Source organism: Rhodnius prolixus, unplaced genomic scaffold (assembly GCF_049639745.1).
Source record: "Rhodnius prolixus isolate KJV_2025 unplaced genomic scaffold, Rpr scaffold_2, whole genome shotgun sequence".
In the NCBI taxonomy this organism is placed as follows: domain Eukaryota; kingdom Metazoa; phylum Arthropoda; class Insecta; order Hemiptera; family Reduviidae; genus Rhodnius; species Rhodnius prolixus.
In genome coordinates, this window is record NW_027411592.1 from 24,862,597 (window position 1) to 24,877,182 (window position 14,586).

At 35.7% G+C, this 14,586-nt stretch overlaps 1 protein-coding gene across 1 annotated transcript; it reads left to right on the forward strand.

Annotated features, from left to right (window-relative positions):
- The first annotated feature begins 9,173 nt into the window (after positions 1-9,173).
- Positions 9,174-13,775, forward strand: LOC141449297 (uncharacterized). The gene is made up of 4 exons (XM_074118569.1): positions 9,174-9,327; positions 10,854-11,057; positions 11,169-11,438; positions 13,536-13,775. The coding sequence occupies exons 1-4, from the start codon at positions 9,280-9,282 to the stop codon at positions 13,572-13,574; spliced, it is 561 nt and encodes a 186-aa protein (XP_073974670.1). The 5' UTR covers positions 9,174-9,279; the 3' UTR covers positions 13,575-13,775.
- The last annotated feature ends 811 nt before the right edge of the window (positions 13,776-14,586 follow it).

A 14,586-nucleotide genomic window follows, 5' to 3' on the forward strand; every position in this document is an offset into this window, starting at 1 on the left:
CAATTACACGGTGAAATCTTGAATGGTCCATATTCAATACCTCGGAAATGATTACTTAACGTTAAAGTGTAGAGGAGAATAGGTACAAGGTCAGGCGCTAAGTGAAATTTGTAATTTACTTAAATTCTTTATAGTTAGTGTGTTTAAATTTCTTTCTCTTCAATTTGATCAGCTTGCCATTGGCAGGTGCTGTACCAGAGGAACGGCAGAGGAAGATGAACTTTCTTTACGCAAAGTATGAATAAAAATATAAATTTAATTACAAATATTTGCCAAATCACGATCCAAAAATAAGCGTTGTATTTTAGTAGTTGTGCTAATGCTGATATTAGATTCTTCACGGATAGCCAGGCTGCAATTAAAGCTCTGACCTCTCCTAGTAGGAACCAAATTTCGGTCAATTCTTGCCATGCTGCTCTCAATTTGTTGGGAGCTTTGAATACTGTTTCGGTTGCTTGGTCCCCTGGTCACTCTGGGATTCCGAACTTGCTGATGAAACAGCAAAGGAAGGAGCTGCGATGATAACAATGACTCCTCAGCCCATTATCCCCGTATCCTATCGACGTTGTAGAACAGAGGTGGAGCAGTGGATTTCGAAGGAACAACGGAAACGGTGGAGATCCCGAGCTGACTGCCGCCAGGCTAAGGAAATGCTTGGCCTGTCAAAAACGGCTATAGTTGGTTTTAGCAGGTCCCGGCTCCGCCAGTTGGTTCAGTTGCTGAGTGGATATGCGAATTTAGCGTACCATCTTTTCAAATGTGGCCTTATCCATTCGCCAATTTGCGCTGGCTGTGGTGAGTCCAATGAGACTGTGCGGCACTTTGTAGAGGTGTGCCCTGTTTATTCTAAAACTAGATTTCTCGTCTTCGGAAGGTCAAATGTCTCCCTACCAGAGATTGTAGCATCTGGTAATCTTAACGAACTCTCTAGGTTTATTCAGTGCGTTGGGCGATTGAGTCGCCATGCTCCTTAGTGTCCTGCCACTACTTTATTAGTTTACTGTATTGTTATCCGGCAATTTTAAGCCGGATTTGTTGGTCTTGAAGCCCCGGTATCTCTTATGAGATGAGGGGTGGGCGGGGTACAACGGGCATTTTGGATTGCCTGCGTTCCTTCCCCTTTTCGGTGGAACCGCCATTTTTTAATACAATCTACAATCTAGTAATTGCGCTATCGAAACCGGTTGGCGGCAGGTAAGAAGAAGTTGACCACCAGATCTAAATCTAAGTACACTGTTCTATTTGGCACTTTAAAGGACAGTGTATTGCACTTCTCTTTGAGACCCCTCAATAAATAATTTTTTTAGAGAAAATTTTCGAAACAAAAGTGATTTGCAATCAATAGAGTGAATGGATTGCTAAATTAAAAGAAAACAGACGATCGTGAATTATTACCAGAAATGTTGCACTTTCAGTTAGCACCAGGTGCTGCATTTCGAGTGAATCTAGACATCGTATGCACACTGTACGAATACGCAGGAAATGGAGTAAAAGTAAAACTTTTATTTAGTACAGTTCCATATATGTATTTATTACTCATGTCAAGTTCAAGATCAAGATCAAGATAAATAAAACAAACTTTAATATAATTGCTTCGGATTTAAATGTTTTGTTCACACAGACTTTCCAATCGAGCACGCACTATTTTTTTGTTTTGTGTTTATTCATACTGGTAACTTTGAAAGAGAAATTACAAAAGGGACTGATCAGCTTCAATCTTAATATATAAAAAAAATTCAGTAACGAACCATTAACTTTTTAAGAGGACTGTTGGTTTCGTTGAAACACAGTTTTGAAATAAATAAAAGTTGACATTAAAAGAGATGAAGTTTACCATTAATGGCTCACTTAAAAATAGATTCGCAAGGCCTTATTTAATTTGTCCTCGGCTAGCTTACACTTCTATGCTTGGCAAATTGTATTTGAAGCAAGGCCGTCTCACTTGATTACTTCCTCTACACATCTGCATCGATAGATTGCTAGATAAAGATATTTTACATTCTCTAACTTTTCTTTATGGGAGAAAGTTTAACGTTCGTGTCAAATTTTCCAACCGGAAATATTCGCTTTCAGTTCCCCTGGGTCCAAAAAAGTGGTTTTTACATATTTGTTGATATGTGTATATCCGCCTGTTGGTGGCATTTGTGGTCAGCGTAATTCAACAACTAAAAGTGACAGAAAGTCCAATTTTAATTTGAACCTTTTGGACAAAATCAGCCAATATTATTGAATCTATTTTTAAATTTTCTAGGAAACGGCTTCTAATATTTTCTTTAAACTCCTCGTTCTAATTGCAATTATGCAGATCGAAAACTTTTATTTACTACAGTTCCATATATGTATTTATTACTCATGTCAAGTTCAAGATCAAGATCAAGATAAATAAAACAAACTTTAATATAAATTGTACAGTTATATCAAATTAATTTAATAGCAAATTAATGAATCTAGTAAAAAATAAAACATAATAATAATAATAATAATAATAAAATATCAAAAAAAAAAAAAAGAAGAACAGTCCAATTGTTTGAAATAAACAAATTTACTGCATCTTTGTTCCTGCTTCTGAGAATAGAAAAAACAAATTATAATGAAAAGAAGAACACAAAAGAAATCTGCAGTATAAACTAGAATAAAACAGTGCTGTTGCACATCAGTATTATTGCAAGTTCTCTGTTTTTAATGACCAAATAAGACGGATTTAATTTCTAAACTGCATCTAGAGATAAAGAAGTCTTCAAAATGTTAAGTAACATATTTAATTGATTATAATTTTAATTATAAAAAAAAAAAATTATATTGATTAATATTCTTTAATTTCATTCAATATTTAGTATTATTTTTGAGTTCTTATTTTATTAGTTTTATTATAAAATGTATTATTTTGAAACCAAATAAAAGGCTGTGTAATTATTATTATTAATTTTAATTATATTTTAATTTAAGGCACGTCTTAAATAATTGGCACCCGGAGCTTTTTTTCAATTCCCTGCCGGCCTCCGGATAGTGCCCTGTTCTTACAAACAACAATATCCATTCAAGAGGCTACTAGGGAGAAAAAAAATGATCGGCATCTAGACACGAACCCATAAACACTGTGCAGGAATCTAGTGAGCTAATCCCTTCCTACGGATGATGTAATGGACAATTTTATCACTTCCTGTTTCTTTTTTTGTAATATCTATTAAACGCCAAGGTAGATTTCAGGATGTTCTTAGAATATCCTTCAGCGGCAAGTAAATTCCAACCAGTGTCATTCTAAGGCCGTGTGTAGACTGATTAAGAACACTATTTATTGACAACTAACACATAAAAACGCTTTGTTCTGCGGTTTTATTTTCCTAAACTGATTATTATATTGTAAACGAAATTTAATCAGATTATGTTGTTTCATTAAGTTTTAGATTTTTCGAGCTCGTCTGACCCGAAAATATGTGCGTGACAAATATTTGCTCTTTCAGCAATACGCAGAGTAACTTCACTCTAATTGCCCTCGTTTACAGTACTCAGAGAAGACTTATTGCAAATTTTCTATTCTGAATTTTGGCTTAAAAATGCATCTTTTCTTAGATATTTATAACTAAGACAAATTTTAATAAAATTCGCTATATTTAAAGGGACCTATTTTAAATTTTTAGAGGAACATTAATGAGCTAGTGGCATTTTTAATTAATTTTTCTGTCTCTTCATTGCACTGATCGACAATCTCATTTTTAGAGGCTTTGTACTCGAATCCAGGTTAGGTTGGATATTATTGTAGCTGCCTGGGATCTCTTTCATGTAGCAATGAGTCGTGAAAGGTAACTACGCGCTTTTTATGTCTTTCTTCATGCCGCTCTGTTTTTACGAAGAAGAATTATTTTTAGTAAAGTTTCAAGATAATGTATTAGATTTTGCAGAAGATTTGAAACAGTGCTCCTAGAATTAGCACCAGCGATATACGAGGTGTGGCTATTAAATAACGAGGCTGGTGCTGCTACAGAAGAACTATGCATGCGCCAAATCTTATAGACCGACTGCTGTGCAGAGTAAAGCCTTCTCTTTCGATTGCAGCGTCTCACGTGATTGTAGAGAAATCTGTAATCTGTCTGACCGGAACCGTTTTTTGGGTAAGAGGTGTTACTTTCTTTTTGCCGAAAACATGATACTACACATATAGTAGAGCGACGAATTGTCGTTAAATTTCACCTGAAACTTGGTGAAACCACTACTGAAACTTATCTTTCATTAAAAGAAGTTTATGGCGATGAATTTTAATCACGTGCGCAAGTTTTTGAGTGGTTCAAGCGTTTCCAAGATGGCCGAGAAGACGTCGGTGATGATGACTGCCCGGGTCGCCCTTCGACGTCCAAAACGGATGAAAATATTGATTATAATTAATCAACATTACTACTGTGAGGTGCTTGCTTAGCTCCATGAGTAAGTAAGGAAACGACCCGATTTGTGGAAGAACAAGTCATGGGTTCTCCATCAAGAAAACGCGCCAGCTCACACTGCATTGTCTGGTCAAGACGTTTCTAGCCAAGTACAACATCCCAGTTTTTGGCCATCCGCCTTATTGGCCTAACCTGGCCCCATGTGACTTTTATCTGTTCCCCAAAGTCAAATCTACATTAAAAGGAACACGATTTCATTCCGTTGAAGCTGTGAAAGGAAAAGCGGCACACGTCATGCAGGAGCTCACAGAAAAAGACTTTCAGTACTGTTTCGAACAGTGGTAAATTCATATGGAGCGTTGTAGGGATAGGGGAGGGGTGTATATTGAAGGTGATAATAACTAAATATGTATAAATTTAAAATAAAATGTTTTACAGCAATAGTCTCGTTATTTAATAGCTACACCTCGTACTACTGGGTTACTTGTTTGTATCTGTTGAAACAAGCAGAGACATGACTGAGTTCATTGGATTCATTCACAGGCATGAGGCGCATATAAGCTCCTATTTGCTCCTAAAGCAAATGGGGATAAGATCCTGCTTCAAGTAATGGGGCTAGGGACTAGATCCTCCCAAGATACAGTTTTGGACAACCTTTCAATTGAAAATTGGAACAAAGAGTGAATGAGTTACAGACTAGACCATTCACTGACTCAAAAGACTCACTTAGTTCACAGATAGCGTAAGATGGTCACACTGCAGCTGTGAAGCCGAAATCTTTGGAGTGAAGCCAAAGATTTTAAAGTTCTCTTGGCAGCTACTCAAAGGTTATGAATTGTGACTTTATATGAGGGAGATTCCAGAGTTCGAATCCCGCGAATGGTTACTTTTTATTTGTTAGAAAAAATGTTTATGGTAAAGTACATGCTTTAGTCAATGACACGTAATTAATTGGTAGTTGGATGTTAAGCTCCATCTGAAAAAATAAGCGATTGCTTTACACAATTTAACACATACTGTTCGGTCGTGACCGAGACCATTCGGCCAGTTTGGCTAACTTCCGACTCCCGCGGCTCAGTCTCGCGCCCGCGCGCGTACTAATGTACACATCCGCCTTAATTTCCTTCTTTCTACATATTTCTTATCGCTCATTATTATGTTATTATTTTACACCTTTTTTATCCTCTCAAACTTTCTATATTAACTTGTTGTTTCCGCTTCTATTTCCTTTATTTGTGTTTCTATATTATAGACCCTTTGCCCCACTACTTCCTTTAGGACCATGTGGTCACTTTTCGATCCTACGCAGTTCCCTGCTAGTCCTTGTTTAAGACGCTTCTCTGCTCACGCTTTTAGCAACTTAACGCCTCTCAACCCGCTACGCTTCACTACCGCTGACAGCTAGCAGCCCGCATATTCCACCGCATTTATTGCACTTTTCCCCTTCATTCTTCCGCTTACCTCATTCCCACTTCCGATACGTTCCTCAGAGCTCAACACACTCACACCCTTACCTAAACATACATACACGCTTCCGCACCCCAGCTTCCTTTCCTCTCATCGCTTCTCAGGCCGCTTATCAACATACCTCACGCACATCGCTCCTTGCAAAGGGTAAGTACCTTCCTCTTTTCTTCTACTTCCTTTTATTTTTATTTTTTCTAATCTTATTTGTTTACTATTATTTCGTGCAGCGCCCACTTGGGCATTTGGGTGTAGGCGTACTCGCGCGCCTACACATACGCTCAAATTTTTTGCTAGGTTGGCAATACTTTTTTTTAAACTCTGAATCTATTACACAAAACATCAACATCTATTACTAATTTGAGCATTAAAGTTATTTAAGAGGTAATATTCATCTGTATTAAATATAACCTTAGCATAACCAACGCTGTTCAGGATGCACAGCTAACAGTCGCTCTTCAGGATGCACAACTAACATTTAGTACTTCATATCTCTAAATATATAACATACCAATTATACCTCCATCTTCCTTCACATTGAAATATACACATATTGCTTTCTTTAAACTAACATCTCCTGAGCAAGTAAGAGCTACAGACGCTCCTGTAACTAAAGCACCTGTTCGCCTAATTTTTAGGTCGTGCTAGTTGTTTTTAACAGAGCATTTCCGTTTCAAAGGAATATTGGGACATTTAATTTGACATCTGTCGCCCAAGAGCATTCGTTTCTCAGCATTTATCTACTGTACAACTGTTAACATATAAACTAAATTTATAATGTATAAATATACTATAATTTTTTTTTTAGAGACCAAATTCACTGCCCACAAAGAAAATAAATAAATGGTTATAAAAAAATATATTATCAAATAGAAAATGAAAAAAATGGCGGGACATTTACACATATTTCTCTTACTCAAATTAATGAAAATTTGGTGTGAACACACTAACAGATATTCATTCATTACTATTCTAAAGTTTTCGCTAAGTGAGAATCAGAACGGTTTTCGAAGGTCTAGAGGCTGTGCGGATTGTATCTTTACTCTGTCTGCCTTAGTTCAATGCCAGATTGTTAGGGATAAAAGAAAAGTATATGGGGGTTTTATTGATTTTACGAAAGCTTTCGATACCGTTGACCACAACCTGTTGTGGTTCAAATTGTACAATTATGGTATTAGCGGCAAGTGGTTGAGAATCTTAGCAGGCCTCTACAGTGTTACTAGGACAAGAATAAGGGTCGGTCAGAGGTATACTGACGAAGTCCGGGTCTCTAAAGGGGTGTTACAGGGTAATACCATTTCACCCCTTCTCTTTGCAATTTTTATTAATGATTTGGATAAATTCTTGCAGGTTAATAATTGTAACACTGTACAAATTGACACTACTAATGGGTTTTCCTCCTTGCTGTATGCTGATGATGTGGTTTTGCTGTCCAATTCAGCAGTGGATCTCAGGAGGAAATTGTCTGCATTGGAAAGATACTGTGATATCAATAAACTAAAAGTAAATATAGAAAAGTCGAAAATTGTAATATTCAAAAAAGGCCGCGATAGAGCTTCAAAAGATTCGTTTTTTTACGCAGGCGAGCGAATTGAAGTGGTGGAAACCTTTAAATATCTTGGTATTCTGTTCTCAAAATCTGGTGTTTTCAATTTAACTTCCAAAGATATGATTTCCAGAGCGACTGTAGCAATTTCGGCTACGAAAAACGTACTGGTTGGCTCAAATCTTTCGCCCTGGGTCTGTAAAATAAAGATCCTTGAAAGTTGCATTTGCTCCGTACGGAAGTGAATTTTGGGCTCTCAGGTATACAGATCAGATAGAGGTAGTCCAATCAAAACTGCTTAAATCGTTGTTTTTTTGGCAACGTAACACTGCTGGCTACATGGTCAGAATCGAATCGGATAGACTTAAGCTAGAATATTTTGTTTTTAAACGTGCTCTGAATTGGTTAGTAAAGCTATTGGATATGCGTAGTGACAGACTACCGAAAATTTGTTACAACAGGTTATTACTGATGGATAATTCCACCAATAATATTCAAAAATATAATTGGGTTTCTCAAATAAAAAAATACTTTTTTGAACTTGGTTATGGGTGGTTATGGCATCAACAAGATATGTGCACCATAAATAAGTTTAAAAATAATATACTTAATGATCTAAAACAAAGGTTAATTAATAGAGACCTGGAAAGAACCATTAACTCTACCTACAGTTCCCTTTATAAACTCTTAATTAGAAATAAAAATTTTAATTCATATGTAAAGTTGAATGTATCTTTTGAGCTTATAAGAATAATTAGTCAAGTGAGGATGGCCTCTGATAAAGTTTGTGTAATATACGTTAAAGGTGACCGCCATCAAATAAATAGTCAGGAAATATGTTCAGTTTGTAATTATGAAAATGAGAACCTTGCACATATCTTTATTGACTGTCCAGGCTATGCCTCAATTAGAAATAAGTACTTATCAAAATGCCGACCCCTCACAGCCGAAAATATTCTAAATATTAAACACAAAAGCCATTTACTCGATGTATACAATTTTATCACTGCTTGCCTTAAATTAAGAAAATCTATACTGCAGACGTAGCTCTATTTTCTTTTTGTTCCTTATTTATTTCTATTTTATTTTTATTTTTTGCAATATTTTCCGGCTATTTTTCAATAAATTAGTTTGTTTTTTATTATTTTTAAATTGATTTAGTAATCGAAGAAGCATTTGCCACACCATAGCCGCTTCAAGATAGTTAGCCAGAGAAGTAAAATAATAGTGTTTAGATTTCAACTGCAAACTCCAAAGTCAATATATCACTGTTCTTATGAAGTTCAATTTATGTTAATATGTTTATTTCTGTCTGGTCACTCTGTATTGTTTACTTGTATAGGAGTTCTATATTTTATTTCATTCTAAATTTCTTTTGGAAAAAAAAGTTTTTCATTTCTGTTTTATTTTTCTAATTAATATAACTTTTCATTTAATTAGTAAGTTTTATGTTTGGTAGGCACAACACAACTCTCCATCTATAATGTACTCTTTGTATGAACATGGATGTAAAACAATAAATAAATAATAATTCTAAAGTTTTTAAGCCAAAAATTGTCTTTAATTTCCAAAAATTTGATTCATTAAGACTTCAAACCTTTAACATCAACTAAAGATGTTTCGTAATTCAGAATCTGAAATAAATGTATAAGTTTTGGAGTGAAAGGAAAGTTCGAGTGAATGTTATCATTTTTCTTTTTCTGTTAAATAAAATCACTGCCCTTAACATTACAGCGCTGTACGTTGAAGTTATTAGTCTCATATCTACTTTAGATAACCTTATCCCCCTCTATCCAATAGCTCATTATCCATCCTCTTATATAAAGACAATCCAGGTTTTGCTACAATCAGTGTTCAGTTTCTTTGCACTTAGAAAACAAATACTTAGTCAAAATGGTCAAGTTTCTAGTGTGCTCGTTATTGCTGGTTCTGTTGGTGCAGGTAATATCATTTATTCTTACTTTAAATTTGTAGAGATTCGGTTAGAAAATCATTTAAACTAAAAAGCCTGCATGAATGCAGTATCTTCTCGAACTTAGTACACTAAAAAGTAATAAAACAGTTATTAGTTATTAATTACCGACATTTCAATAAAATATGTTGCCTTTTTCAAGCGAGTAAAAGATCATTCCAACGATAAAGTCTAGCAATTTCATTATTGTATTCTTAGGCTAGTAAAAATAGTGGAAAACAAAACAAACGACCAAATTATGTTAAGGGAAAATATTATAATTATTTCACTATAAGACTTATGAAATTGGTCATTGCTCGTTTTTCTGTTTTAAATATTTTCCGGTAGGAATAATTAGATAATTTAAAAATATGATGAAAAGGATTCCTTTTCAAATTGAATTAAAACAAACAGGAACTTTAATTCTTGAATAGACCCGTATCAAGTTTCCTGAGGTTCTAATCCAATGATTAGTTTTTGTCAGAAGTCTTTGTTTCAAAATGTACACTAAATTATGTAGTAATCAACTTTCTTGTAGCAAGTTTTAAAGGCCATTAAAAGATTTTAATAGAACTTCAATACTGAAAATAATTTTGTGCGCCCTCTTGGTGCCAGGATGAAACGCCATTTGCAGATCCCTTCCGAACTTTCTAAAGTTCTAGAAAAACACCCGGTACGCTGTCTTCTAAACATTCCTTCCACCTTCTCTGTAGAAACCATCATGTACCAGGCCCAAATTTAACATAAGCTGTGTCCTTTAGGCTAAAAAATAGTTTTTTTTTAACGCTTATTAAGCACATAACAGAAGTTTGTGCTGCTTAGAACAAAATTTATAAATATTTTTGTATAGTAACCTCGCGTGGAATTTTGAAACAAGTTATTTCATAATCCTTTAAGTGAATTTGAAGAACTATCTTTTTAAGAATAATTAAGTTATATTTATTAGGCGGGGAATCATTATAAAAGGCAAATATCTTGCATTTTATAATACAATGAAATCAATAGTCAGTTAATATTATTCCTGATAGAATAAAAAGTATTAAGTTCATTATTAGGAGGGAAGGGATTAGCTATGAGGTTAGCATACTGGACTCCCAAGCGGAGGTCCCGGGTTCGAATCCAGGTGCTGACCCTTAGATTTTCTCTTCCTAGGAGCTTCTTACAGCTCAATGTCCGGTGATGGACAGTGTTGTCTGTAACGAGAGAACACTGTCCGGAGGCCGGCAGTGCACTGAAAAAAGCTCCGGGCGCCAATAACCTTAGATGTTGACGCGCCTTAAATAAAAAAAAAAAAAAAATTAAGTTCATTATTATATCAGTTTACGCGCTATCTGATATATTTATACTCTTGTTATGTCGAAATCGACATAATATATCAAAATATTCTTAGTAACAATAAATATTCGTTTTTAATACAAATCTATAGAACAAATTTAAACATAAACATCTTTATATTTGAATTATTTGGTTTTCTAAATTTTTTTTGTCAATAAAATTTATTTATACTTTGTTTTAGAATGGTAGAGGTGAACAGAACGAAGACTTCCATAACTTTCTTGACACTGCTAAAAAATACTTAGATGGAGTTGCCAAAGATGTAAAAGAGAAAGTAGGACTTCCTGCTGACCCAAGTGGTGCAGATGTAGTGAGGGTGGTCAATGAACACAATGAACGGTTAGCTCAGAACTTGAGGGAAACTGCCAAGAAGCTTGAGGAAGAGGTTGGTCTCAAATAAATAAAAAATGTTTTTAAAAGATAAAAATCTAATGAATTTAAAAAACTGTTAGTTGAATTTAAAAACTGAATCAGCATAACAAACTACTTTTTCCAGTGGAAATCAAATAAAGCCGTACAATCTGTAGTGGAAAGTATAAAAACTAAATTCGATGAAGAGGCAAGAAAATTGAAAGAAAACCATTCTGAATGGGCTGCAAATTTTGAAAAGCTGGGCGAATCTCTCCAAGGAACTTGGGATACTGTGACACAAGAGATGCAAAAATCATATGGTGAATTCAATAAAGCTGGAGGCAAGAGAGAAGAACTCGAAAATTATTTTAAATCATTGTACGATCAAGTGAAGGCTGGCGCTAAAGAACTCGAGGTATCTTGTTTTCAATACATATTAAATAAGAATACTTTAGATAAAAGGATAAACTCAGTGGCAGTGGCATGCGTAGGTTCCGGGTTTAAATAGGTTGGTAACCCTGACATTTTCGCTGGCTGGTGAATGTAATATTGCCCGTAACGATAAAAATGGTTCCAAGTCCGAAAGTATCTATTTTTTTCTTGTTAAGCTGCTTCAAATGTTTGGCGATTGGGCTTGACGAGTGGGTGAAAACTACGAGGTTGCTAGAAAGTGTAAATAGTAAGTGCTTCCGCCCCCAATCGCGATACCTAATTTTATAATTGGACGTTAAGAGGACTAAATGTGCCGAACAAGTGTTTTGGGAAACTTACTGCCTCTCGTCAACTAGTTTGCCTAGTTCATGCTAACATTTATTGGCACACATTAACCTTCTATTGACTTTCTGAGAACATATCATTGTCACCGCATTCCACAGGTTTATTTGGGCTCTAACTCATCAGAGTATTCCTCCAGTACTGTCTGTATCGCTAAACTTAGAAGTACGGTAAGAGGCACTTGGGTAAAGCTGGTGTAGATTTTTCTTCTCCCAAGAGCCGAACCCTAAATAATCCCAATTTAACCCTACACACGATCACAAAACATGCAGTGCTCGCTCCTCTTCTTGACAGAACCTACATAGATTACCTTCTGCCAGGGCCATGCGATGCATGTGTTTGTTCAATCTATAACGGCCAGTGAAAATCGCTACGAACATCCTAATGGCCTTCCGGCCAAGCAGGGATAATGCCGCAGCAAGTTTAGGCGAGTAAAAAGTAAAATATAAACAATAAAGCGGGTATTACGGCCAACTATCGTGCAGATGTCTCGGACGAAAGTGCACAGCAAAATATTTTACTATAAATTTCATTGATCAACCATTAAATAAAATCCAATGGACCGGTAATCCAACCCAGGGCCCAATGCATATTAGCTTTAGGCTTTCCAACCCATCTCTAACCGCTTAGGCTAATGTGCGCCTAAGTAGCTGCTGAGAAACTTGAATTTCTAAGACATTATTTAAGACTTATTATACATCCGTTCCTTGATGGCCGCACTGGCAAGGCGTACAATTTACGCTTTCTGAAGACGCATTCAGGTCGACCTTAACTACTTTCGAAATAAGAAGGCCATCTTTTGAAAAGAATATTCCATAGGATTTTATTTGCTGTTGAGGTAGAGAAAGGCCTCTAAAACTGCCGCGATATATTTGCTCTAATTCTTTGCACAGATTAGATTGTGGTATATTACAATTGCTGTAATTCTTTAGGTAATCTCTCCAACATACAGATAGTAAGTTAGAAATAACGTAAAACCTACAGAACCCCCATTTGAAAAGTCAAAATGCTTCCTCACATTTGAAGAGTTCTGTTGGCGCAGCAGAATAGTATACCTTCAATAACCCTTTTTTTTTGGCGCATCAACTACGACGGTTATTAGCGCTACCTGAAACCTTATTATAAATAATTTAAGGCGCGTCAACATCTGAGTTCAGTGCAATGCCATTTTCCGAACAGTACCCTCTCATTACAGACAACACCGTCTATCACCTGACAGCAAGCTGTAAGAAGCTATTAGGAAGAGAAAATCGAAGGGCCAGCAGCTGAATTTGAACCCGGGATCTCCGCGTGGAAATCTAATATGCTAACACTTAGCTAAAGACTGTAGAGCCTTTTTATTTTCCAGCCTGTTTGTGACCTCCAAAATCCCTTCGCCGTCCTAGGGTTTGAATTTACTCTCCTGAGACATGGCCTTTATAATCGCGATTATTTTATTGCTGAATTAAAACAATTTATATTTAGTTAAATTCGCTAATAGCGCGAATAAATCGGTTATTGTCCAGCAAAAATTAAATATTAAAATGTTTTTATTATTGATGAATACTATCTTCGGCTTTTGCTGGTATTTTCAATAATTAATTTCAAATTTTCAAGAAGGAGAGCGTTATTTAAGTTCAAATTAACTATTTGGGAAATTATGATTGAATTTCAGCTAAAAACCTTATATCATTAGCTTGTTAATTATTATTTCTGTAATAAATATTAATTTGTTGAATGTCTGAATTCTTTGTTTTAGACCAAACTGCAAGATCTCAACAAGAAAGACAGGAGATAAGTAGCGGTGTTAACTCATAATTCTCTGTGTCCTAATTCTCCATAACTTCTTCATAAAAGAACTTTCACAAGAAAAAAAAGTAAAGACAGTTCTAACCACTCTTATTTATAAATATATTATTTTTATAATTATTTATTTGTAATAACAAAATTACCAAAAAACAATCTGTCACTTTACAAAGAATAAATATTTTTAAATAAACGTTTGCAGTTTTTATAATGATTGCTGCCAAGTACCTATTTACAGTTCTATGTGAAGTAAAATTGGCACTCGGGGAAAACCAATAATTTGGTGTCTCTTCTGGGAGTTCTTTAAACACTAGCAAAGCAGACCAGCCTAAGAGAGAGAAAGATCCAAACATATCTGCGTAACATTCCCAGGTTAGACAATGGCTCAGAGCACCAAAGCTGCCTGAGAGGCGCCTCCGTATAGCTCAACGCTGTTGGCGCTCCTATGCCCAGATTGAAGAAGCTAGTTCCTATGCAAACGACGAGGAGCGGCAACTCTTTCTTGTAGTGACCTCCATCGACCACCAGCAGGTTTATGGGCTTCTTGCTGTGTCGGGTCAACAAGGCCCACCAAAACCTCCCAAGTGTCTCCCGCCATTAATTTTGTCGAGGATTGAATAAACATCTTTCCTTGTCTCTGACCTTGTGTTACCCTACCTCAAATATTTGAGTGTTATCTGCACCACATCTCTGGGCATGCAACAAGAAAGAAACCATTTTGTCGGCGTTCTTGTTGCTCACCTACCCCATTGCCCTGGCAATCACGTTAGAGTTAGCTTATCGTAATCACTTACTTCGCTAAGAACTAAACATGGTCACACACCAGCCAAGAGATCACTGTTGGTGCTGATGACTTTGATTGCCATCTTGTCAGAATAAATAATTATCCTTCTAACCCAGAGATTTATTTTTAATATCTCCTTGGCTATGGTACATAATAGCCACTATCTCTGCTTGAAAGTCTTTGGCGTAATGTGCTTAGGCTTTCCTAGAATTGATTCTCA

Coding starts and splice junctions, on each gene's coding strand:
- LOC141449297 (XM_074118569.1), top strand. CDS start 9,280: ATGGTCAAGTTTCTAGTGTGCTCGTTATTGCTGGTTCTGTTGGTGCAG. Junction 11,058..11,168: donor CCAAGAAGCTTGAGGAAGAG/GTTGGTCTCAAA, acceptor TACTTTTTCCAG/TGGAAATCAAATAAAGCCGT. Junction 11,439..13,535: donor CTGGCGCTAAAGAACTCGAG/GTATCTTGTTTT, acceptor TCTTTGTTTTAG/ACCAAACTGCAAGATCTCAA.